General features: G+C 37.0%; 4 protein-coding genes across 8 annotated transcripts; 1 reads left to right on the top strand and 3 right to left on the bottom strand.

Moving 5' to 3' along the window:
- The first annotated feature begins 997 nt into the window (after positions 1 to 997).
- LOC105451249 (beclin 1-associated autophagy-related key regulator) lies at positions 998 to 4,816 on the top strand. 2 transcript variants are annotated; one of them, XM_011691604.1, is made up of 9 exons: positions 998 to 1,333; positions 1,578 to 1,683; positions 1,984 to 2,065; positions 2,142 to 2,379; positions 2,771 to 2,961; positions 3,032 to 3,188; positions 3,371 to 3,547; positions 3,619 to 3,757; positions 3,848 to 4,816. In XM_011691604.1, the coding sequence occupies exons 1-9, from the start codon at positions 1,134 to 1,136 to the stop codon at positions 4,007 to 4,009; spliced, it is 1,452 nt and encodes a 483-aa protein (XP_011689906.1). In that variant the 5' UTR covers positions 998 to 1,133; the 3' UTR covers positions 4,010 to 4,816. The 2 variants fall into 2 exon arrangements, with proteins under 2 accessions (XP_011689906.1, XP_011689905.1); XM_011691603.1 differs by having other exon boundaries at positions 3,619 to 4,816.
- Positions 4,817 to 5,419: 603 nt separating this feature from the next.
- LOC105451248 (protein phosphatase 1B) lies at positions 5,420 to 19,339 on the bottom strand. 4 transcript variants are annotated; one of them, XM_011691602.1, is made up of 6 exons: positions 19,204 to 19,339; positions 17,234 to 18,159; positions 16,770 to 16,887; positions 13,713 to 13,830; positions 13,121 to 13,175; positions 5,420 to 7,063 (listed from the first exon to the last, which is right to left on the bottom strand). In XM_011691602.1, exons 2-6 carry the CDS (start codon positions 18,044 to 18,046, stop codon positions 7,046 to 7,048), a joined length of 1,122 nt encoding a protein of 373 aa, XP_011689904.1. In that variant the 5' UTR covers positions 18,047 to 18,159; positions 19,204 to 19,339; the 3' UTR covers positions 5,420 to 7,045. The 4 variants fall into 4 exon arrangements, with proteins under 4 accessions (XP_011689904.1, XP_011689900.1, XP_011689902.1 ...); XM_011691598.1 differs by lacking the exon at positions 5,420 to 7,063 and having other exon boundaries at positions 11,694 to 13,175; positions 19,204 to 19,338; XM_011691600.1 differs by lacking the exons at positions 5,420 to 7,063; positions 19,204 to 19,339 and adding an exon at positions 18,940 to 19,028 and having other exon boundaries at positions 11,694 to 13,175.
- A 1,587-nt stretch (positions 19,340 to 20,926) lies between these two features.
- LOC105451247 (tryptophan--tRNA ligase, cytoplasmic) lies at positions 20,927 to 24,593 on the bottom strand. The gene is made up of 3 exons (XM_011691597.1): positions 22,953 to 24,593; positions 21,770 to 22,707; positions 20,927 to 21,256 (listed from the first exon to the last, which is right to left on the bottom strand). The coding sequence occupies exons 1-3, from the start codon at positions 23,071 to 23,073 to the stop codon at positions 21,089 to 21,091; spliced, it is 1,227 nt and encodes a 408-aa protein (XP_011689899.1). The 5' UTR covers positions 23,074 to 24,593; the 3' UTR covers positions 20,927 to 21,088.
- A 107-nt stretch (positions 24,594 to 24,700) lies between these two features.
- Positions 24,701 to 26,026, bottom strand: LOC105451246 (26S proteasome non-ATPase regulatory subunit 9). Its single transcript, XM_011691596.1, has 4 exons — positions 25,865 to 26,026; positions 25,628 to 25,727; positions 25,345 to 25,532; positions 24,701 to 25,045 (listed from the first exon to the last, which is right to left on the bottom strand). Exons 1-4 carry the CDS (start codon positions 25,973 to 25,975, stop codon positions 24,818 to 24,820), a joined length of 627 nt encoding a protein of 208 aa, XP_011689898.1. The 5' UTR covers positions 25,976 to 26,026; the 3' UTR covers positions 24,701 to 24,817.
- Between the last annotated feature and the right edge of the window lie 115 nt (positions 26,027 to 26,141).

The following is a 26,141-nucleotide window of genomic DNA, read 5'->3' as shown; positions in this document are numbered from 1 at the left end:
AAAAACAATTGCACAAAATTCTTAAATAGAAATCTTTCCTCGATTGGATAGATATATTCTGTACATCTTTTTAATTCTTTTTAAAGGCGCAAGTTATACCTTCGATTACGACAACAGAATTAAGAAAATAAGGAAATAGCAAATCTAATCTCAAGCCGTACGTGAGCGTTGCTAATTTCGACACTGCGATTTATTTTTCGCGCCACATTTCCAAAGATCTGTCTTTTCGCATCTTATTTTGCCTCAGCCAGCACTCCAAGCGTGAATATCGTTGCTGTTGGACAATCTCCAATTCTATTCTAGTTGAACGCGATGTTTAGGCACCCTGGGTGGTATTCGTAGTCTGACTTTATATTTAAAATTCTAAGTCTGATATTCTGGATATTAATCCTTGAAAGTTTCATCCTGCACACACAGTCAATGAAACATATAGCTTTTCAAAGACATCATATTTAAGACAATTTTAAATATGTAAAAAGAGCTATAATCACCCGGGCTCATTAATTGTCTTTCAGTTTCGCAATTAAAGATCGACGATAAAATTCGAAATCAAAAAGCCTCGAAAATTCGTGTCGTTCTTATATTGAACAATATTATAATTACTAATTAGCTCTGATCGTCGTTTCGCTCATAATTATATTAATAAAACAAAACGGGAACTCAACAGAAAACCATATCCAAATTAAAGAAAAGAGAAATTGCTTTAATTCAATGAAAGGGATGAGAAAAGAATTAAGAAGCAAAAGACGACAAACGGGTTCTAAAAGACAGGTTTCTGTAAAAAAAAAAAAAAAAAGAAAGAAAGGAAGAGAGAAAGAAGGTAACATTTAATTCCCTCCACGTCGAACGGCATTGGTTGGAAATCGCCGCGTGACGTCACGCGTCAGCGTGAAAGAGACGACGCGAGGACGCGGACGGCGGGTTGAGGGGGCGGGGGTGAGGGCGCGCGGGGCGGCGCGGCGCGGCGGCACGAGTAAATATCCCAGGGATCAGCTGATGAGGCACAACACAACACAAGCCAGTCGGTGGACGAGGAGGAGGGCCCGTCATTTTCCCGCTGCTGCTGTTGCTACTGCTGCTTGCTGCTGCTGCTGCTGCCGCCGCTGTCACTGTCGCTGTCGCCGCTGTTGGTTATGGCGACGAGTAGCTCCGATGGCTCCTGCACCGCGCCCGCGGACTTTCAGCTCTCGTCCGAGCTGGAGGACGCGTCGAGCCGTCTGAGCATGAACCTGCTCAAGTGCCCGTTGTGCCATAACAGCCGTCGTATTTTTTACTGCCGCCAGTGCGTCCAAAATGGGGATTTTATACATTCGAACACCGTCTACTCGGAACGGTGCGTCTACATTTCTCTCACCTCTCTTTTTCTCTCTCTCTCTCTCTATCTCTCTCTCACCACGCTCGCCGCGAGCGGAAAAGACTCGACGCTTTTTTTTTTCTTTTTGCGTCTTTAAGTCTTTCGAGGCCGTTGCGCAGCGCGTTATTTCTGAGAATACGTTATAGCCGTCTAACGCGAGAGCGACGTCGCTCTGCGGAAATACGCTCGAGCTGTGGTTATAATTACTGATGATGTTATTTAGGTTCGCGGACAAACAGATGCGGCTGGTACGGCTGAAGGCCGCTCGGGCTCAGCTAGAGGAGAAGTGCATGAAGGCTCTGGAGAGGCACAAGCAACGAGATAAACTGGTACTATAGAAAATAATCATTTTCCGCTCTAAACTGAAGCTTTTTATGCGTATGTAAAGGAACAATGGATGCTATTGTTTATAGATAAACATTTATTTTAATTCGTGAACACGAGGAAATTTCCTGTGGACAGTTGGTCTTTTTAATATAATTAAACCAAAAGCCGTTATAGAGAAAATTGTCACTTAATTTGAAACAAAGATATATTACAATTGTGCAATCATCAAGTAAAATATTTTCTTGTGCAATATGTTTACTTACTGATGTAATGCCTCTCATATCTTAAATTTGTAATTTCAGATTTGTGATATAAATACGTGTAAGGAAAGGGTGAGACTGCTTCAGTCTCTAGTGAACGAAACGAGGCAAAGTATCAGTAGAGGTAGGAAAATTTGCAATTAATTGGTATTTGTTGTAATTATTTCTTCCATTTATTACTTATTTTTTTTCACATATAGGTAACCAACGTCTGAACGTTTTGAAGGATGTCAACTCCCAGTTGACTCTTCGAGTGCCACGGCACGAGGATAGAATAGAGAAACTGCATCGCTATGTTAATGGCTTGAAAGTTAAGCAGGAGAAACAAAAGGAAGCCGTGGATAGAAAAAGGGAGCAGCTGAAGAAAGTTATCAGAACTGCTGCCAAACAATTGATTCAGTACATTTTTCCCTTATCTAAGGTCCAACCAAATAGGAGGTATTGAATCTTTATCTAATCAAACATTTCTTTAAGCAAATATTTTAAATATTTATTGAGTTTAATATTAAAACATATATATATATATATATATATTTGAAATATATATATGAAATATATATATATATATATATATTTCATGACTTTGAAAATTAGCATTTTTTGTTTCACTTCTATCAACGATATATATATAAAATATTTTAAATGTAATACTTATGATTACCCATATTTTCATATTGTGCATGTAAAACACATGCAGTTATGTGAAAATAGTTAGGAACAAATAAGAATAAATTGAATTAGTTAATCACTAATTCAATTTATTTATTGATAAGAGCATTGTTAAAAATTTCGTTCTCGAAGATTACTAATATTACGACTATATTTATAGTTTGTGCAGCAGCGAGGACAGCGACAGTGCCACTTCGGATATCCTTACTAGCGCATTAGCGGATGCATCAGGTACATCATACGTACGGGGTAGATGGATTAGCGAGAAAGAAAGTTCTCTGGAAATCCATCATTGTATAGTTGAACCAACGTTGCCAGCGACGGGAGACTACAGCGCTTACTCCCTTTGGGGTAATTGCATTTATTTCTATATTGATTAACGACATTACATACATCATATGTATAAACGTGTTACGTTTAGTTGCAGCAAATAAAGATGGGGTGCCAGGTGCGAACAAGGAAAACGCGATGCACAATCCAGCATATAATATTAGTGCTGCTTTGACGTACGCTACACAACTGGTTAATGTTCTTGCCTATTACGTTAACATAAGATTACCGTACAAACTTACTTGTGGGTACGTATTAAGAGAGCTATATACGCCAAATATATTCATACTTGCAAATATATTCATTGAGTTCCAGACATTTTTAAATCTATTTTTATGTCTGTTTTGTGTATGCTAGCTTTAAATAATGTACGATAATATATTAACACAAACAGTGAGATATTTTCTTCATTCCGCTCATGTCTTTTCAGGGAGTTTTGCGGGAATGAGTTGTCGGACCAAAAATTTGCTAGGAAGGTGGCAAGGTTAAATAGTAACGTACTACATTTGTGTCTTACGCAAAATACCAAAATAGAAGTTTTACATCCCATGCATACATTGCAAAACCTGATGCATTTGCTCAATACTGAAATCAGTGATCTCGGAAGGTAATTCGTAATAATTTCACGACGATCTCAATAGATAGAATCGTAAAATTACGTATACATGTGTATTGCAGAATTGGACCAATGGAAGTTGATCCGTCTGTAATAGCACAACTTCACAATCAGTTAGTTCCCGATTTGGAAAATAGCGACGATTCAGCCTCCGACGAGGAGGACTTGTGCTGGGGATGGGAGGCTGTAAGTCATACTTCTGTAAGTTTTTACGTACGCTTCTGTAACGAGGTTCTCGAGAGTGGCGAGAACACGATTGACCGATGTATTCACGACGCTGTATGTATGCAGGTACCAAGTATCGCTTGTCCCGAAATGGCAGTACCTGCTTCCGGTGCTATGATCAGTCAACAATCTTCTAGCATGCAAGTGCATCAGAGTGTCGCTGGTGGCTTGGTAACGAGTGCAGCGGCCAGTATCGCCTCGATTTGGCGAGGTTGGACTAACAAATAACTTTTTCCTTTCGACCAGTAAGTTTCTTTCGTTATAAGCACGTATTCACTTGTACATTTCGAGTTCTTCAAATCAAAGGGCAGAAACGCCGGAGAGGTGCTCCGAATTAAAGGAAAAAAGATATTTATATAGTTAATATTTATATATATACCCGCGGGGACACGGATATGATTGTGAAATCAACACATGTAAATATGTGACTTTCTTAACTTACACGTGACACTCAGAGTAGTTCAAATACGCTGTGAACAGATTCCGTTAGATCTAAATATCTAACTTAGCTCGAATCTAAAGTAATCTAGAGAAGGATTAATAAACTGGCTGTTTAATAAATTTACAGACATTTTATATTTCAATTGCACCGTGAAAATAATAGATTAGATTGTGATATATTAAGATGTATACTAATGGTCTACAAAACAAGATGTGTATGTTGATTAGCACAGATGCATTACTGATATATTATAAAATTTGTTATGGTAGAACATATAAATGTGCAATGACTGCCTTTTCTATGCTCATCGCATTTGATGCGATTATATATCCATACAAATGAGATATGCTTCCCTCTTAAATATGCCATTAATATATTTTACATTTGTGGAATTCACTTGATGCAGGATTAGCATTAAAATCCGATTGTGTAAAATATCTTGAGATTGTTACCAATCTTTTGCTATTCTGTGTTTGGCGACAAAAAACTTTACAATAACACGGATGCGTTCATTGCTAAATGATAAATTAATGTATTTATTTGATACGCTAAATGAGAGTGTTGAAATATTTTGATTAATTGTGGATGATATGTACATTATATTATTTATTACACGTGAGAGACTATTGTATATTTTTTACTATAGCATAAAAATGGGATTAGTTAAACATTTTATACTTAATAGCATAAGGGAACTGTAAAGTACATTACGTTAGTTGATTTGATTACGTTAAGTGTATTCGAACGAGAGCATATTGATAAATAGTATTGTGGTCATTGTAGAATATATGATCATCCATAAGAAACTAGCACGCAGTTCTACAACAAAGTAGATGCTTAATAATGGTTTTTCTCAAGTTAAACATTTAGTCCAGTCAATCTGCAAATAATTCTATTTTATTTTTGTACACAGTGAATTAAACGTCATACTTTTTAAATTAAGCGATAGTAACTTATTCCTGGTCGTCCGACGTCCCGAAGACTAGGGTGAAAGGTAGTTAATAATTTGTTGACGATTGTGATGTCAACGTAATTGTAGTTAAAATAAAGTATTTCGTAATTATACGATGAAAATGTTTTCTGTAAAACATTTATCATCGAACATTGAAATTTCTTATGAAACCGAGTCACCTGTTTAGACAATGTAAGAATACAAACACGAAAAAAAAGATGTTATGGGTAGACAAATAGACTAATTCATTATAAATATACAATGCATAATTTTCTTATGCATATAATCCAATTTTCTGAATAATGTTACAGCGTTTTATGAACATATGACAGATAGGAAAAAAAAGAATTTCACAAATAGACAAATTACAATATTGAAATGTTAACAAAAATTCATCTATGTATGATTTAGCACAATTGTATATCTTATTTAACAACGTGTATCTATATGTATATGTAATTATTTTGACGTGTTTGCTGTTCGTTAGCGTTAAAACAAGCGTTACCAGTACATTTCGAATTAGACAATTTAAGTTGGACTATAGACAACGGCAATTTTGTATTGTAAAGCGCAACAATTTAAATCACATTTTTGGAAATGTACAACAATAAAAGATGTGAAATAGCGTAATTTTTCATACGTATGCGGGTGCGCGTGGATGGGCGAATATACAGTTTTTATCTTATTATAAAATGGCTATGTTTTATCTGAACAAAGATGCATTGTGATACCTCGAGTAAACTAGGATCTGTTTTTTTTATTGTTATTGCTGTATATTTTTAAGTAATATCAATAAGAAAAATCGCGCATACTTTTTAAATATATCAATAACGGTATGTCCATACCATTTTAGATCTTTTGTATCATCTTCAATATTTTGGAATAAACATGTAAAAAGTAATCTTTGTCGTATTGTATTCGTATATAAGTAAATGTACACGTATATATATATATATATATACATATAATTGAATATTTAATAAGCTAGCCACAGGCAGTTCCAAGAAGAAGTAGTTGCCAGATAAATAAGTCTTATATAGTAGGAAGAGGAATATATAAGCATCGTTTTCTATTTTTATATAAAACGCAAAGAGTTTATTTTATTTACGATCGAATAAAATTGTTTTTTAACTGCATAAGAAGTGCAATACACAAATCAAATATAATATAAAAAAATTAATTATGCTTTGAAGCCCGTTATGCATACAATCGTACAGCGAATATCAAGTGAAGAGTACATCAATTTCTATAATTACATAATATACATTGTGTTTACATGTGAATTATGCTACGTTCAGTTTTTCGTTAAAGGAAAATATAATTTTACATATGTATATCAATCCAAAGAAAATATATGTATAAAATCCTAGAGTAGCCTTTTTTATGTTAATATCTTGATCAATATATTGAATTTCTAATTTACTAATCAAGAATAGCCTTAGATTTAACATTTTTACATAATTATCAGTAGCATAATTTTACTTCAAAAGTAATGATTATCTCTGAGAGGTTGTGATAAAATTTTACTAAAACTAAACACATCATATGAAGGTGTTCCGTGTATATAATTCAATGTATAAAAGAAGTAAAAAAATGTTTGACATATATATTAAAAAAATTTTCCCAATCTTTCTCCGTTTTACCCTTAGCTGAAGAGAAAATGCTTTGTACAATGTGTTCTTCTATCACGCTAAGTGTAACGATTAAAAAAAAAAAAAGAAACTGACATTCAATTACCACTCTGCACAGTCTCTGCTCATGTAGCACTCCACTATGACTCTTGATGATAGATATCTCATTTTCACCACTTTTGGATTGGCCAGTCTATTGCAATTTCACATGTATGAAATCGTATACGTAATTGTATACATTAACTGCTCTGTGAATTCTGTAAGCACATGATTATATAGTATTTTAATTTTTGCACGTACATCTTTTCCTGAAGATTTAACAATCGCGCGCACACATTATCTCGTTTCTTATGGATACCTAAGTATTTTTGTATTTTTGATCAAGTTCTTTTTAACTAATTTGTTATGTACTATAGCTATGAAAAATTTCGTACAATTTCTTTTATATTCTCTACAAGAGATAATAAAAGAATATAACAATGATATTAATATTATAATTGACATCTATATTTAAGCTTCCTAAATTTTCCGATTTGAGAAACTGCTTTAACATTATTAATCTAATTTTAACTGTCTTGAGCTTATATTTCTACATGTAATATATAATTTTAATTAATTCAGTTTGTTGAATTAATACATAAATATACATAATTAACAATACCACTATATAATGTAATTAATATTGTAAATAAATAATGTAAATTACATACTTACATGCATTGGAATATCATCAATGATGATTGATTAGAATAATTATTAAAATAGCATTATCATTTTCAAATATTAATAACATCACGATTCCATCCATTACATTAATAAATGCAACACAAAAATTGATTTCTAACTATAAGCTTGTCAAGTATCGTGACAATAGTATGACAGAAAGAATAATATTAATGAAACACAGTGTATATTAAAACAACTCGCAGATTGTTCAAGACACGATATAAGAATATAATATTTAATCAGATATCTGCCTAAAGGACCCAAATACTACACATATGCACTTTTTTCTAAAAATAACTTAGATATTAAACATTCATAAATAAAAAATGTACATATGACTTCAGTTTTATTTTCTTTATATATTGATTTTGCAGTCCTCTTCTAATAAATAAAATATCACTTTTCCCTGGAGGATAATAATACTGAGATACACGTTTGCATATTTCAATCATGCAAGAAAAAAACACTACACAATTATAAAGTGGTATTGCCTAAAGTCTAAAGATAAATATCAGAATGTTAAATACAGACTTCTGAAAATATTTTACCAAGAATTGGACATATTTATATCGACTTATTGATAATATCAATAGCATATTTCTAGGGAAAACGTATAACTATGTAACTAAGAAAGAACGTACGTAACATCAATACAAAAAAAATGTACTCTGAACTTTTTATTGAAACCTATATCATAAATTCAGATCTTCTTTATACTCTAATTTATTTTTTTTTTTTAATTTTTTACTTTCTTGTTTATAAAGGTAATTATTTATAACTTTATCATGTTTACCGGCACTCTATCGTACACATTTTGTAATTAATCACAATTGATACTACGGTTATAAATACATAATTTTTCATTGTAAAAAAATTAATCGTTCAACATCCGCGTCTGTTTGTGCAACAGACGATTATCAGTTTACCATGTTATCAGATTCCTTTTCTGAATGAGCACTATAAAAAAGCCAAAACATTAGAATGAAACAATTAGAGAAACATAATCCCAGTTCGTTGTAGTAGCGATATAGTAGCTACTGTACAACGTACTTTATATTCAGCCAATTTCTTGGAAATAGGTAATATAAAAAAATCATATACGCTTACTTATGACGAAAAACGAAAGACTTGTTCCCATCAAATCATTTTAATTATGCGTATTATGTACAATAAACATAGACAAGTATTGTACAATCATGTCGACGACTCTACACACGACAATAATAATATAATCTAAAATAGTTAGCATTATACCGCATTTGAAACGCCAAAAATTTTGCAGTATACGACAGGTAAGATCTTAACTTCCTTTCTCTGTTTCCTTAATTCTGTCTGTATACTTCGAACGCCGCATAAAAATGTGTGTTAATTCTAAAGGTTCCATTTTTTTTTTTTTTTTTGAAAATAACAATATACATGAATTTTTTTTATGACTTTCTCTTACAATTAAATCAAAAAGAAAGAAAGATCAAGTATAGAGGCTGTGATGTATTAAAATTTTAAACAGCTGTTATTAAGCTTGGTCAGTGGGAATCTGCGTGTCCCTCGGCAGACTTGTGCTCTGGCTTAACGGAAGCATAAAGAAAGGCTGAAAAGAGCTTCACTAGAAGAGCAAAGAATATTTTGTGATATAACAGATTAGTGTCGAGGTACACAACATTCTTTCCGGATTCATCAAGGAAGAATTTCGAAGTAAAATTTAAAACAATTTGTTTAACGTAATTTCTTACTATGAAAAAAGCATTGTGCAACGACGATTCGATCAGAAAAAACATAACATGATACAGATATTTAAAAACAATGATCTTTCAAATGCCACAGATCATCTAGCATCTGTGAAGCACTAATATAATAAGTGAATTATTACGAGAAAGCTGTTTTATATTTGCAAGCTAATTTCTGCAAAAATTTAAAAAGTTCAACGACTGTGTAAAATGATTGTAATAGAATGTATATACGCGATGTTACAACAATTTCCCAACGATAAAATTATAGATAAGTTTTCTACAGTTTTCTACAATTAATAAATTGTGAATGACATTTAAAACAATTACAAGATTACAAAAAGAAATAAATGCAGTATCACCTAATCCCATCGCTACGATTATGCCAACTGAACTTAATAATTTTACGTAAGTAAAACACAGTGACATTAATAAAATACTACCTTTTTTGTTTTTATGAAAGTATATATTTTGCACAATTTTTTTTTGTCTTAATAGTCCTATTCTGTAGAATATACACATAAATATTAAAACGTTAAAAAAGTATACGGAATATTTTTAAATGCGAAAATGCTTAAAAATTTTTTTGCTCATTCATAGAATTCTTTCCAATTTCATGAAGCGTTTGGCTCAATAATGTGGATTATATTCAGTGCGCAGAATAGGACTATATGTAAAAAGAATTTACCACTACAGGAAGATAACCCATGTTAAAATTCTAATTCAAATTTTTATGAAATAAATGGCTTACAACGTAACATGATCAGTAGCGTTCGTGTAAATTACTATCCAATTAAGATAATGCATTATGCCACCGAATATTAATTTTTTTCATTTAAAAGCATATCCTGTATAACTCTATAAACTGTTTTACAATACGAGTTGAAAACACATACCATTAATATGGGCGTTGTATCATTGTCACTAGATGAGGCACGAAAGCTCAGCAAAAGGAGATATTCAGCTATATCAAACTATTTTTTTATAAATTCGTAGTCTAGGTATAATCTATATAATGTTTCTAACTAGACTTCAATCACTTCAGGAAATTATAAAGCTTCACGTATATCTGTAATATGTTTATTCTGTAATTCACAATCTTGTGAAAATCTCGTAATACTTCGTGTAGCTTTTTGTTAATAAAATTAAAAAATGATATTAGTGATTAATAGATTGCGAAAATTCGTGAGATTTTCATGGCGTGCCGTTTCTCTTGGATGATCCAAGATAGTTATTTCTTAATAATAATAATAATAATAATATTAGAAGGAAAGTCTCTTGCTCAGATTCATCATGCGAAGATGATTATATATGTATAACTGTACCATCTTTATACATCTCACAGCGTCCGTTTGGGAAAACCCATCGTGAAATCTCATGAATCTTCGCGTTCCATTTCATCAGATTTGAAAGAAAAAGTTTGAGAGAGAAGTACCAGGCGAAATATATTAGTATCTTCACATTTCCATTTAATGAGACATCGTTAGTAAAAATAGAGGGTTAATCCGTTCTCTGTATAAGATTTATATATTTTTATTTCTAATATATTACTTTTAAAAAAACGGATAATAGATTGCGTGTTAACTCTGTTAGTTTCAGGACATTCCTTTTCATAACCAGAAACGGTAATATACTTTGGTACACATGTATACTTCATCGTACGAGGATGGCCTTGACGTATAGTTTCCACTCGACGTATATTCTTTAATGATGCGTTTTTTTATATGCGTGGAAAATGATTATAAAAGTCAAAGAGTTTAATATTTGATATGCGTTATTCCATTATTCATAAAGCTGATTTATGTATTTATATTATATACGCATGAGTGATAAATGCTTTACTCTATCACTGGACTCGATTGAATTGTATACAATTGTGTTGGACTTGCAAATTCAATAATATATCAATCGTATTTCCGCATTAACGTTAAATACAATAGTTTCATCTATTATGATTGGATGGCCAAATATAAAATTTATGAAATAACATTACATAGGAAACTAAACTCAAGGCCTCCTTGCCAAGTGTGTTTTATATATATATATATATATATATATATATATATATATATATATAAGTTCTCATCTTTAAAATTACTTGAAGAAAATATCAATACACTGTTTCTCAGACAACTCTTTCGTGTGTGTATATGTGTATGTACAGGGCTGATAATTTTTAAACTAAACAATCAGTTTTTTCCCTACTCTTCTCATGTAAAAAGTTTCTGTGTTCCATGAAGTACATTGGTACCGATAATTCCATAAACACCGGGAACTGATTATAAATGAAGAGTAGGAAACACCGATCAGAGAAGTAGATATATATTCTGAGCGCTAATTTTTCCTAGATCTACAAAAATATATAATTATGTATCGCAATTATGCATTTTTTTTTTATCAACATGGCAAGAGGGTATGACAGAAATACTCTACTACATTCTTATTTAAATTTCTGTTCTTATTAATCTGTGAAAATCTTTCGCTTCATGATGTACCACATTATGTATTGTAATACAGAAATTTTTGTACAGTTTTGAGGAAAATACAATTCTTGATGAAGGTAACGTTAAATCTTGTTCGCGTGTGAAAGAGCTATGCAAGCGGTATAAAATGTATAGTAGTTAGTCTATTGTGCAAATTTCACAGTAATTAAATATTTAAGGATACCATTTTCCTTTTCAAAGTATCTCCAAATAAATGCATACATGATAACGTATTATGCTCTCTACATTTTTTTTTTACATATTTATATTATATTAAAAACTTACACCTTGATTAGTTTTTCGTATTATCTAGTTTTCCATTTTTATTCCAGCTTGTACATCTAATTTTTAGTATAACATCTGTTTAACCCTCTGCTTATAAAAAACTGTAATATAGACATTTTTTTATTCCCCGAATGAAAAAAGAAATTGTATAAAATCCAACAATCATAATAATTGTAAAAAAATAATTAAACGATGAAAAAAGGCCAATGATTAATTGGAATCACTTGTAAAGTATATAACACAATCTGCTTTACATTTTCTCCTGAAATATGCCATCAATCATAAAAATGTTTCTTGTATTTGCATATAAAGTGTGTTTTGTTTGTTCGACTTTCTCATACTCTAAGTAAAATATGATTCAAAATAGGGAGTGCGTATTTTAAAATTAAAAATAAAAGTAAATATTTATAATTATCCTTAGTCCCTTCATAATTGATATTTCACTTGTACTATTATTCCATTAAAATTATTAACTGGCTTAACTCTGCAAATCAATAATTTGCACAAAAAAAGTGGAACTTAATTAAGTATGTATTCACTATTGATACAGCACTTAAGTTTCAACCATATTTCTAAAAATAAATCAAGAGAAATATATATCCCTTAAATAGATATATAATCCCGGATGTTTTTTCAGTGGCTGTTGCGATTACTAAAGTTACACGATGGATAAGAAAAACTTTTGCATAGCTTGAGTTTTTTTAAGTAAATAAGTATAGATAGATGGATAGAAACACTTACAAAAGTACATAATATTTAATTAATTTAATGCATATTTTAATTTACGCACTAATTTACGTTGTGCCAATCGTGGGTCACTTTAAGGTCCTACTAATTATATGCCTTACGAGACTTTGCGAAAACTTAGTTTTGTCAAGACTCACCAGTTTATAGTACAACATCGTAATTTTTTTTTTAACACTGATAGGATTTTCTTACATTAGGGATTACTATTCAAATAAACGTGTCCACGGTAAGTTCTGCATCTTTTATATGGAATATGGAACATGTCTTATTATTATATAATTGTACATTTGATGCAGTTTAGAAAACGATCGAGGGTTAGTTATGTCAAAGGGATGTATCCAACACTTACAGAATGCGCTTTGCTGGGACACATTTCTCGAAACATTTTCTCGATGAACGGTTGCCTGAAAGAAAGAAGAGATACAAGATGAGCGTTGTAGCATTACGAAATCGCCGAGAGTAAAATAACTAATACATTCAGGTGCATTTGGAGAAGGTCAAGTATAAAATTATTGGGCTCTCACGACAGAAATCTAATTATATTCTGGAATCTAGCCAAATTGGTAGAAGACTGTCGATTCGGTTGTATTTGGTAGTAGCGACGCTAACATTACCGTGATCTCACTACGGAGACCATAAAGTTTATTCTCAATTTCTACTTACAGATATAACTAAATATTAAATATACTCCAAAGTGTCCTCAAAATAAAAATATATATATGTATACATATTACGTAAGTACGATTCATATTTCTCATATTAAAATTACGTAATATTCAAGTGTACAGAAACTCTAACCCTTTTGAATAATGACTAGCAGTAAAACGAAAAAAAAAAAAAAAAAAATGTTAAAAAGTTTAAAATACTCTTTACTAAGAACTTTGGTATATTTGAACAGTATGATTATATATTATTCTTAAAAATTGTGTTACTAAACTTACTTAGCGTGAAGACCACCACCGGGAGGCAGGTAAGGAAAATCTTGGTCGCTTCCTCTAAGAAGTTCCAGCATTTTTAGATAGTCAAATTCACTCTTGTCCTCCTCCTGGGCGACTATTTCTACAAATACAGAAGAAAAGTATTAAGGTAACTTACGTCTATCATTGAAAAATTATTCAACTTATATATAGATATTAATTATTTATAAATAATTTAGTAGCTAGTTACGTGTTTTTTTTTTCATTGATTATGTGCAACTAAATACTATCCAAAACATATGCTTAACAAAATGTGCTTAATATGTACGATTCAATATTTATAATTCAGATTTTTCATAGCAATAGCGATTATCTGCTTTCTAGAGAACCAGTCATTTTACATAGTCATGTGTGATTATAAGTGTACATTTCCATATGTATTTTTCATTATTAACAATAATTTTTAAATAAGACTAAAAACGTGTGATAATCTATTGGAAAAATACAAACTATGCTTGTACACGTCAATTTATAATAATACTAATAATACAATTGGTTTTTCATAATACATGCATCAAGATGCTTGCGGGAATATAATTAGCAAATGTAAAATAATTAATAGAAACATACACACATACACACACGCATATACAACAATACCATTGTGTACATGCATCTACTTAGGACTGGAAGAGTAGATTGTACATTACATTTCTTATGGAAACATACTCTTGTCGTAAGTAGATACATTTTAGTCGAGTTTTCAATACATGATGCAAATTGTCCACCTCTGGAATTGTGTATCCTTCGGATATTACGGGCAAAAAAAAAGGAAAAAAAAATTATCTGCTACAATGTTCCTCCATAAGAAATGCATTGCTATTTAAAAGTCGATATCAAAAGTATATAACAGACAATGTTAGAGTCTCGTAAGAAAATTTGCACCTACCTTATGACGCGGTTTAGATGAACTTTTAAAAGAGGAACAAACATAAACGAGAGGAACAATTCTCTTTCGTGTATATACGTATACAGTTTCTACTTAAAAAAAACTTGAACTTTAGGTCAATTTATCAACTCCAAGGGTGGAACACATCTTTCAGCAACAATTTCGCATAATATTTATTGATAACTTCTGTCATTACATGACAAAATAATGTATACTAATTTTACGACGCTAGACTAATCTCTCTTTCTTCTCTTTCGTCTTTAAGAAAGTGATATGAAACACATTGATTTAATTTGGTCATAAATAGGGCGCAGATGTTTGTGAGGTTTCACGATGAGCCTTCCCAGATGGACAATGCCGAGATGTATCGAAGTATAATCCACACATGTAGCTTCTTTCGATTAATTTAATAAAATACGTATTTCTATTCTAGTACTGTCGGAAAAAACAAACGCATTTTCAACCGAATGAGATGACTCATCGTGAAATCTCAAAAACTTTCATGTCCCATTAAATATAGCATTGATGAAACATTTTTAATCAATCACGTACGGCTAAGATTACTATAAAATATTTTTCTGATGGAATATTGTTATAAATATATATATATATATATATATATATATATATACATATATATATTCATATATTCTTATGCGGATTGTTTTATAATGGTTTTATGTACTATACATGAAACATTGTACTTGTATCTTTAAAGCTCTGCAACTTACGCATTTTTATGACAATATTAATATTCAGGAAACAATAATATTTATATTACAATATAATTTAATTCTCTTGATAACAGACCTCTCATATTTTTAACAATATAACACAAGTTAGTATCTTTGAAATATGTGTTACATTAGTCAGGTATACACAATTTTAATAACGTGAGATCTGAGGAAACAAAGATATATTTCCGCACATGAATTATTGCATCTGTTTTCACGTACTATATGCGTTATATACCTTGAATAAAATTCGTAAGAAAATTGATAATCCACTTGTATCGAGCTCATAGAAAATTTTGTTGGAAAATAACAGATGCAATGTGATAAAACTTATTGAAGTGAGACAAATATATATATGCGCTTTTGCACACATAGGACGATATAATACATCAACGACTTATAAACGTTTTCTCATGTGACAGATATATCGTATACGAGACATCGACTTTATTAATCACAAAGTGCAACGTTAAGAAGTGGGAGTCACACATTGTGTGGTTATTATTACACATAATTTGTACAATTGATTGTGCAAGCTTCAACATTTACATTTGTTTCCGAATCGCAAGTTGGAGTTAAAAGTTCAACATTTCAAAGGATTTCGAGTTGTTATTATTGCCATGTAACGCACATTGAAACACTGGAAAACATTTTTTTTTTATCACTTTTGCAAAAGATTGCTTTGCGTGTAATGACTAGTTTATATCTTGTGGCACATGTGATATGTAGATTGTAAATATAAGATTATATTCTGAAAATAAAACTCTTGATCTTTCAGACTAGATTAGATCTAGATTATATCTATACATTGAAAATATTGCTGTTCCGAATACTTTATATTAATTTTTAGAATATGGTACACATCACCTCTAATAACACAATAATAAATCAATTTATCAACGATAACATCTTTCTAATAGCATTGTAACTATTACTTTCTCTCTACTAAACTTTTAATTGTCTAATACACATCACTTGTAATCATATGCAAACTATTGCAAGCTATTGCACTATCTGGTTTCATTCATCCTATTCATTATGATTGGTCTCTATTTTTTTTCCTCCATAGAGAGCTGCAGTATTTGCAGCATTGTAAATATCTAAGAATAAGAGAATTTGTATTGCTAAAAATAGATCTTTTACAACTTTCATAATATTTTTATGCTAAAGAATAGTTTTTTATATATATATATATATACTTTGGCACTAATCAAATTCTTCACGATTGTGTAAATTTCCGTTAAATATGCACCAGGAAGAATTTGTCATTACATCTATTTTATATCGACAAACATTAATTTATTATGTCACTTTCGTGATGTATGTGGCATCGTGATCTCGAATTAATGCAACAACATAAAGAATATAGTGAATTAAAATATGGAAAAGTTAAAGAACCTTTAATTCTCCTTGCAATAGCCATTTCCAACTCGGCCTCCTGCCTCTGCGCTTCAGGATTTGGTTTTGGTGCAGCCGGAAACGTTACCAGGACTATACTCATATTATCTCTGCTACCCTGTAACGAGATTTTAGATTGATCCATGAATACATTCTTGCATAAAAATATATCGATTATCATCGTCAACAATTTTTCTAGTTATTCCATATGATTATAAAGTATTAAGAATATGACTCAGTATATATGAGGTACATAATAAGTAGCAATAAATTTGTATATTATAATTTATAAATTAAAAATAATTTAAAAAGAATAATTCTGAGTCTTTATAATTTTATACAGACTTTGAAATAAATGAATATAACTATTTTCATATAGCAAAGTTACTTTCTACGCAAAACTACTTATAATACACAATGTGTAATATAAAATAAAATATTATATATAAAATACAATAAAATACCTTATAAAGACAAGTGTCTACAACCAAATTGGTAACTGCTTCTAAATCATCGGTTAGCTGCAGCCTTGAATGTATAAAATTACATAGATCTTCGTTGTTCATTACATCCCAAATGCCATCACATGCTAAAACTAGAAACTCATCGTGTTCATCGTCCCTGTCTAACACGAATATCTCCGGTTCCGGCGACACTAACTGCTCACAGGGGCCTCGATCCTTCAGATTTTTGTACTCGTAATCACCCAACGCCCGGGAAACCGCCAGAGATCCGTTAACTCTTTGGATCATCACGCTACCGCCTGCGTTCTGAATTCTCTCCTTCTCGGCGGGCAGCACGGGCTTGTGATCCCGCGTCGAGAAGACCGGAAGTCCAGATCTGCAGAGTACCGCCCGGGAGTCGCCGCAGTTGGCGATATAAATATTTTTGGGCGATATAAATGCACACACCGCCGTGGAGCCGGACTTGTCCGTGCCGGCGCTCATCTCGGGCAGATCCCTCATCTCGTCGTCGAGTCTGAGAAATCCGGAGTGTATCCCCTTGATAACATCCTCGGCCTTAAACTCCTGCGTTTGCATTATACATTCTAACAAGTGCTCCGCACTGTGCGCCGACACCAGGGCGCCCGCGTGGCCGTCAAACACCGCGAAGTAGCTCCAATCCGAGAGGCCACCCTCCAAGCAGGGTATGGCTCGGTGAGCGTCCTCCATCTCCATTCGCCAGCCCTGCATACTGGCAACGCCGTATCGCAAGCCGTTGCCGGTGCCATGCTCATTGCACTTCTCTGTCTTTGGAGTATCCAAAAACGCCCCCATATTACTCGTCGAATATTTATTGTATCAGCTTCTGATTAATTTGTTCCTCGTTCTATTATTTGATTAGCATCATTCCTACCGATCCTCAAAATGGCACTTGCTTTCACTCTTACCTAAAAAAAAAAAAATCAAAAGCTTTATTACATCATTCGATAGAACTTCTCGACTCGCGCTATCGTTTCCGGCCACGCATCCTCGGGATTTTTTTTCCGAAAAATTCGTCGAAGCAAATACTGACTCCGCTCTCGGAAGCGCGTCTGGCGCAGCGATCCGATAAATTCCGGAACGGAATTCGACCGTCGATCGTTTGACACCGTGTGACGACAGAGTGCCGTCGATAACGCGGGGTCGAGTAAAATACTTGGCCGGTACACGAGGGATCAAATGACAAAGGCCGAGGTGAGGACGACCGGACGGACGACGGATCCGGCGTTTCGAGCGGCGTTTTGGCAGAGCGCGCGCGAGCGTGCTTATCGGCCCGGCGCGCGAGGAGAGTAAATCCATCGCTTACGCCACGCGTGGCCGCGCGCGCGAGCGAGCGAGCGATTTACGCACACGAGTCCTCTCGTCGCGCACAGTGCCTTTCTGCGCGATATCGTCCCGCGCGGCCGGATAACGCGGGCGGCGGTGCCCCGCGCGCTCGCGTTGCCCGACAACGACGACGACGACGACGACGACGACGACGACGACGACGACGATGACGGCGACGGTGGCGGCGGCGAGGGTGACGCGCGCGCGAGGAAACCTCTTATTTGGCAGCGGCGAATTTTCGCGACTAAAATAGTTTACCCGCTCGCTCACACGCATGCACGCGTGCACGCACGCACGCACGTATTCGCGCACGCACGACTCCTGCTTGCGCGGCTGCCGAACGTACGAACGGAGGAACTTACGTCGGCGGACCGTGACCAAGGATCATCGTCGTTTCAGGTACTAAACGGGAGAGCGTGCTCCGACAAACTGCCGTCGCTGTCGTCGCCGCTGCCGCTACCGCCGCCGCCGCCGCTGCCGCTGCCGCCGCCGCCGCTGCCACCGCCGCCGTCACCGTCGCTGCCACTGCGTGGTACGTCGCGGTGTACGTCTCGGCACAGCTAATTCGCTCGCATCGTGTCCACCTCGGGCCGCGCGCGAATCTATCACACCGTCGCACCACGTACCGTACGTCTCGCTCGCTGGCTGTGCCTAGCTGGCTGGCTTGCCTGGCCCGCTCCGCTCGTGCCCGCTGCTGCTGCACACACAGAAACAACGAAATCGACTCGCATGAATGGCGGATACACACGGCGGCCGGCTAGGGGCGCATGCGCCGGTTTATTAATAGCGACCCGCGCGCCGTCGTCACCGCCGGCCAACCGACGTCGCGCGATTTCCGTTCGCGCCCGGCCGATATCTCGTTTTATAGGATCATCGGCGCGGGGTAAAATTAACTTCGCTCCCGTCCCCTCTCTCGCCCTCCCTTTGTTTATTTCTCTCCCTCATCCCCCCTCTCTCTCTCTCTCTCCCTCTCTCTCGCGCGCGCGCGCGTGCAAGCACTAGAATTAACTCCGGCGAGGTGTCGTGGTGTTGTGTCGCGCGAAAGCAGCGTTACGAGCGCGATTTTCGCGATCCGATAGATCTCTCGCGCAGTCACCGATAATTACTTGCGACGTTAATTGGCCGTCGGCGTCACGCGACCGACTCGAGATCGCACACCCCCCCCCCTCCACCCGTCCCCCTCTCACTCACCCGCGTCCCGCGTGATCAATTCGGCGGATCGCGCGGTCTTCCGGCGCCGCCGTCCACGTATAACTATAACACGTCCCGCCGTGTATTTGTATATCCCTCCAGATCGGTTTATTGATCGGCTTAATAGCCGCGCGATGGGAATTCCGCTACGGCGAGAACGTCAACGGGTCATTGGATTACGCGTTATTACGCCCAGATGCGCCCCATTAATCCGACGTTTATCCTGTGTGCCTCCCCGATGCATACTTATATCTGTCTCTCTATGTATAAAAGCACGACGACGACGCCGCCGTCGCCGCCGCCCGTCCGATTCAGGCGATCGGGCTCTCGCCTCTCTCTCTCTCTCGCTCGCTCGCTCTCTCATTGACTCCCCCTAGCGCGCGCAACCTTACGGGCCGTTCCCGCGCCGCGCGAGGATGCACGCGCGACACCCGTGTGTATATGCACCCCGTGGTGTGTGCACGCCTCTCTATCTCGCGCGGCCCGACCCAGTTTCGTATAATTGTGAGAAAGTGGAACGTAAACGGCAGCCGTTCGAATCCACGCGATTCAGAAGTTTCCCCCGCGCGACGCATGCGCGAAGAGAGATAGGAGATCGCAAACACATAGAACCCCCTTTTCAGTTTTCACTCCGATATTATGTATTGCCGATGTTCACTTTGACCGATGTAAATTAAACTTCAGTCTCCATTTTTAACTTCTTTTTTTTTCCAATTATTAAAACTAAGAAGAAAATAAAAAGTCAAACTGAGAAAATAAAATGAAAATAGAATTATCGAGATTAAAATTAATCTACACTGATAACGAACGTGAGGGCAACCTTCAAGCAAACTTCGATTTTTTCAAACACAATTAATTTTCGTGTTTGTTAAAAATTTTTGTGATTTAATATAAAGAGAGAAAAATTAAATTAGGGACGATTATCTTAAATACATAGTTAAAAATTTCAACAGGCAATTTTTTGGGGATTGAAACAATACCGCCGATTAAGTTGATCAAAATTTGATCGAAGTCAAAGATAGTTTTTATTCCTGCATTATATAGTTTCGCCGCGCGACTGAGAAAAGCGTTTACAAAAGCCGACGACTGGGAAAGCCGAGGAAAATTTCTGGACTTTTCAACAAGGATTGCGGGATTCCTTTTAATAATCGACGCAGATCGATAGAAAAATTAATTTAATCTGTCAACAAAGAAGTGGTGCTTGAAAAAGATCGTGAAACGTTACTTTATAGTTGCAGCGTGTCTTGTAATAAATTATTTAAATAGATATCTCCAGCGAAAGTTCCAGGGAGAATCCAAGTAGCTCGCTAAGTAAATAGTTTACTTCGTTTTCGACACGAAGCCAAGGTCTCTAGGAATCATGTATTGCTTGATCACTTCGTCCGTTACTTTACTCTTCGCCTCCTGGTGCGCGGCGACGAGCCGCTGCAGCACCTCGATCAACTCCTTCTTCAGCTCGCCCGTCAAGATCTCCCCGCTGGTATAGTCCTGAGAAATAAAATGTCGTTTGTACATCGCGCCACGATTTTAAGGATCCACATTAACTTCTTAAATCTCGATTCGATAATGTGGATACATGCTCGGCTCGCGATCGAGATGTGACTCGAGATTTAAATTCGATAATACAGATCCTCTTTTAGCTAGGATAACTGTCCCTATTTGTGTGCCCTATGTGTGTATCCTATTAGTGTGCTTTTATATTTAAATAAGTCATAAAAATAAACTGGTACAAATATATAGAATGTAATATGTATTAACTTTATAAAAATAATACTTTGTCTATTTATTTGTACCAGTTTAGTTTTATGTCTATTACAAATAAATAGACAAAGTATTTTTTTTATAAAATTAATACATATTAACTTAATAAAAAAAATACTTTGTCTATATATTTGTACCGGTTTATTTTTATGATTTATTTAAATATAAAAGCACACTAACAGGTACACACTAATAGGGACAGTTACCCTATCGTGAAATATAAAAAAATGATGGACTGACTTTTCTAATTTGTTCCAATCGTTCGTCGTCCTCCAGGAAGAATCGCAGCCACTGGTAGGATATGTCCACCTCGCAGTTGCCGCCGAGCTGCCTGTGCTCCTCCACGGTGGCCTGGCCGCCCGAGAACGCGTGCTTGTTGACCTTGTTCTTGATCTGCTTCGCGGTGTCCGTGAGAAATATCGCCGTGCAGTTGTCGCTCGCCGACATCTTCGTCTTGGAGCCCTGCAACGCCGGGAAGAAGGTCGCGTGCAGCAGGGCCGGCTTGGGGAAGCCCAGCCTGGGCGCCACGTCCCGCGTCATGCGGAAGTACGGGTCCTGATCGATCGCGCACGGTATCAGGCAGTGCACCTTGGCGTCCCTGAAGATGAAGGGGAACGAGCCGGAGATCGCCGGCGCCGCCTGCGTCGGCGGGAACGCGATCTTCGCGATCGGATCGCTGTCGCCGAAGCCGAAGATGCCCTTCACCTGGTTGAACGTGACGCACTTCTGTATCCTGATCATGTTCTGGTAGAACGCCGAGTTGTTTCCTATGTGCTCCAGATTGGAGAAGATGAAGGTCTTCTCGAGGTTGAAGCCGCAGGCGATGATGTCCCTCGCGTTCGCGTAGGCCAGCTTAATGGCGTCCTCCACTTTTATGTTCTTCCATATCGCCTTCTCGTCGTCGGTCAGCTGCACGACCAGCGGCACGTCGAAAACGTCCTGCAGCCACTTGCAGAACATGAAGGGTATGAGATGTCCCAGGTGCATCGCGTCGGTGCTCGGGCCCCTGCCCGTGTACAAGTAGAAGAACTGCCCCTGCTCGTAAAGGTTAAGGATGGTGTGCATGTCCCGGTGGGAGAAGAATATGCCCCGTCTGAGAAAGTGATGCGGTTTCTTGCCGGTGATCCTCTCGAATCTGGCCAGCAACTCGTCGTCTATCTTCGAACTTCCGAATTTCTCTGCAAAAAAAAGGGGAGGATAACACATTAGCTACCTGCAGAAATGAGCTCAAATACAAACGATTTTCAAGAGAGTACGCTTCGCTGTAAGCCCGTCGAAGGTATAATTAACCTAAAAAAAAATCCGTGAAAAATTATTTTTTCCTATCCACGCGTTCCTCGCGTAAATCGCTGGTCACCCGCGAGGACAACAGTTTGGCGTCGATAAATCGCGAGACGCCTCACGTGATGGACGATCAACTCACTGATCAACTTGTCGTAATCGATCCCGGAGTCGTTGACGCTCGCGACCGTCCACGGTGTCACGACGTCCTCGTCCTCGGCGACGCCGTTCAACGCGCGCTCCTGCGCCTCCTCCGTCGTCATGTTTTCCTCGTTAGCGCTCCCTTCGTCGGACCTCGGACGCGGAAATCGCACGAAAATCCGCGTGGGCGATCCGTCTCATGTGCGACACAGCTGGGGGGGGGCTGATCGTCTCGCGGGCGACTCTCGAGAGGTTATGTCGTCATCCCGCCGAGCAGCGGATGAGATGCCCCGTTTACCTGAACGATGCGCACGCAAGACGAGGCTCGCCACATCACAATGGAACTTCCTCACCATGTAGCTCTGCCGAGAGCTGACGCAATCGCCGGCGTGGTTTCTCTCGCCGCGCGGCTCAACGACGCTCGTAAAATCGCACGATCATCGCCGCGCGGACGACGGAGAGGCGGAAATTTTTGTCGTTCGTGTCATCGCGCGGCGAGAGAAGGCATGCTCATCATCGTTCGTCCACGCGCTCCCGCGAGAGCCGGGAGCGCGACAATCTTCGGAATCTCTCCGCGATTCATATCGCGCTAATTGCTTTTGGCGATTTTGCGCAAGAGCCGCTCCTTCGGACTAACGATAAGTGCTCGGCGATCGTTAGAGAGCCACGATCCGCTAGTGCAGGCTCGCGATGCGTCATTGTCATGCAACACGTTTCTGACGTCATCCCACTTCCGCGAAAAATTGCGAGGCACTTCCTGGCTTGACTCTCTGACTCGCCAGCGGAACTTCGCTCGACAATACGCGTTGGCAGTTCGCAGTCTCGCACGTGTCGTGTACCACTAGTGACATCTGGAACGCTGTCCGCCGTGCTACGATTTTGTGATTAAAATCAATTACGATAATCAATCTCAAGTTTTGATAATCTTAGATAATCTTTCATAATTTATGTACAATCAGTCGAGTATAAAAAATCTCGTACATGCACGAGACGATATAAAATCAGACTATAAATACCACTCTGCCCTTCTCGCTTTTATATTCTCCGTCTTTAAAATGTAAAATATGTTTAAGCGCAAAGGATGCAACAGATGCAATCTAAGATAAAGATTATTAGTCATCGTAAAAATATTTTTAACGTGTCTTCATTATAAAAACATACTTTTACAATCGGCCAAATATGAAAAATCTTGTATTTCTCGAAATCATATATGCATGAAACGATATAAAATCAGACTATAAATACCACTTTGCCTTTCTCGCTTTTATATTCTCCGTCTCTAAAATGTAAAATGTTTAAGCGCAAAAGATGCAACAAATGCAATCTAAGATAAAGATCATTAGTCATCGCAAAAATATTTTTAACGTGTCTTCATTATAAAAACATACACTTTTAAAATTTACAATCAGCCAAATATGAAAAATTTTGTATATCTCGAAATCGTATATGCATGAAACGATATAAAATCAGACTATAAATATCACTCTGCCTTTCTCGCTTTTATATTCTCCGTCTCTAAAATGTAAAATGTTTAAGCGCAAAAGATGCAATCTAAGATAAAGATCATTAGTCATCGCAAAAATATTTTAAACGTGTCTTCATTATAAAAACACAATCCATAAAAAGTGTATTTTAATTCTGATTACTTCTTATAGTATAACTTCATTTTTATTTGTAAGAAACGCTTAATGATTGTAATATAAAAAAAAATTTGATTTAAATCAAAAGACAAATATATCATGATGCAAATTTTGAGAGTAATAACTTACAAAGATACATTTATTAAGGATACATTTAATTAAGATATACATAAAAATAGTTTGTGCGGGCTAAAAAAATAGTTCCATGTTGCTCTTCGACTTTTTTTTATCTTTCAACTACTTCTACGGGTATCACGTTGCAACCGAGAAGGCCTTTGCCGACCCAAGGGCGCGGGGTTAACGACAGAACTGTAACATTTGAACCGCGCTTGATCTTTACATTGATCGTCTTGTATCGACTGTTTTCCACCAGCTTTCCAATGTCCGTCAAAGATTTGAAATTTCGGCAATGAACAGATCCAAATTCCAATATCAGATCCTCGACTTGGATGCCCTGAACAGAAAATGGTAATAGATCTTATTTCTGATTAAGGCAACGTAGAAAAATATAAGCAAGGCAAGCATAAGACGTAAGCAGTATACAAATCAACATTTTTTATTTGCTACTGCTTGTACCATTGTTTTACGTTCTCTGTTATTGTAATTGGCCGATTCGCTTACCGCTTATGCCTGCTAACATTTTTCTATGTGCCATCGGCTTAAGCAAGATAGGGGAATCGATAGCAAACAGATACAAATTGTAATTCGGAGCACGAGTTGTCAATGCAAAGAGCATGGAGATAACGAGCGTACCGCAGTCTCCGCTGGCGAACCAGGTGAAACCAAATTCACTCTGAGGAAAGGCTCCAGCGTTTCTGTCTCTTGACCGCCAGGTACATCGGCCGATGGCTCTTCGGCCATGCTCGAGCCCGCTAGAGAATGAACTGTGTGCAACCCCTCCTCTATCTTCCTCATTATGTCTTTGTGATCGTTCGTAAGACCTGTGTAAGACAGCGCAATGTTATTCAAATGTATACACATATATGAGATGTGTTGTTTTGCCTCATGCCATGACATAAGAAATGTATTTACGTACATATTATTTTGTGCCTCGTGTGCCTCACTTGATAAACGTCGATGTCCTGCCTGGGGTATCCCTCGGAGTCCACCAGCGGCTCGTCCATACCGATGTGATTCTGCAATTACGCATCCGGGAGAATAGCACGCAGCTTTCAAAAATCTGACAGATCATGCTTGCGAGACGGGCTCGGTATTCCGCGCTACGGTAACGTCACTCCTGCCGCTACCGCGTAAAGCCAAGTGCGATACATACGGAATCTAGGATCTCCTTCAGCGCTCGTAGATCGGATTCAATCCTGTCTTTCTCCCTCATCAATTGAAGAACGGTATCCTTGGCCTCCTGCAGCTCCATGTCGACCACCATTTTCGTTTTCGTCGCACATGATCGTACAGCGCTAGTCGCGGACACCGCGGGAAACGCGCGTGACAGGTATGCACGCGCGCTTCTCAGGTCCCCGCGCGTCACGAAATCGCGAAAAATTCTGGAATATTCGTGCATTATACATTTTTTTCGTGTATTTATAAAAAAA

Source organism: Wasmannia auropunctata, unplaced genomic scaffold, assembly GCF_000956235.1.
Source record: "Wasmannia auropunctata unplaced genomic scaffold, wasmannia.A_1.0 LD336053.1, whole genome shotgun sequence".
Classification (NCBI taxonomy): domain Eukaryota; kingdom Metazoa; phylum Arthropoda; class Insecta; order Hymenoptera; family Formicidae; genus Wasmannia; species Wasmannia auropunctata.
Note: the sequence above shows the minus strand (reverse complement) of the source record. Positions and strands in the feature narration are given on the sequence as shown.

Excerpts from the sequence above, each read along its gene's own strand:
- LOC105451248 (XM_011691598.1), bottom strand. The coding sequence starts at position 18,046 with ATGGGGGCGTTTTTGGATACTCCAAAGACAGAGAAGTGCAATGAGCAT. Across the intron at positions 13,831-16,769 it reads TATTGCAAGGAGAATTAAAG|AAATAGTCGCCCAGGAGGAG; the intron begins GTTCTTTAACTT and ends CTGTATTTGTAG. Across the intron at positions 13,176-13,712 it reads GGTGGTGGTCTTCACGCTAA|GCAACCGTTCATCGAGAAAA; the intron begins GTAAGTTTAGTA and ends TCTTTCTTTCAG.
- LOC105451247 (XM_011691597.1), bottom strand. The coding sequence starts at position 23,073 with ATGACGACGGAGGAGGCGCAGGAGCGCGCGTTGAACGGCGTCGCCGAG. Across the intron at positions 22,708-22,952 it reads CGATTACGACAAGTTGATCA|AGAAATTCGGAAGTTCGAAG; the intron begins GTGAGTTGATCG and ends TTTTTTTTGCAG. Across the intron at positions 21,257-21,769 it reads GATTGGAACAAATTAGAAAA|GACTATACCAGCGGGGAGAT; the intron begins GTCAGTCCATCA and ends TTTATTTCTCAG.
- LOC105451246 (XM_011691596.1), bottom strand. The coding sequence starts at position 25,975 with ATGGTGGTCGACATGGAGCTGCAGGAGGCCAAGGATACCGTTCTTCAA. Across the intron at positions 25,728-25,864 it reads TGAAGGAGATCCTAGATTCC|AATCACATCGGTATGGACGA; the intron begins GTATGTATCGCA and ends GCGTAATTGCAG. Across the intron at positions 25,533-25,627 it reads CACGAGGCACAAAATAATAT|GTCTTACGAACGATCACAAA; the intron begins GTACGTAAATAC and ends TGTCTTACACAG.
- LOC105451249 (XM_011691603.1), top strand. The coding sequence starts at position 1,134 with ATGGCGACGAGTAGCTCCGATGGCTCCTGCACCGCGCCCGCGGACTTT. Across the intron at positions 2,380-2,770 it reads AAGGTCCAACCAAATAGGAG|TTTGTGCAGCAGCGAGGACA; the intron begins GTATTGAATCTT and ends CTATATTTATAG. Across the intron at positions 3,189-3,370 it reads CCGTACAAACTTACTTGTGG|GGAGTTTTGCGGGAATGAGT; the intron begins GTACGTATTAAG and ends ATGTCTTTTCAG.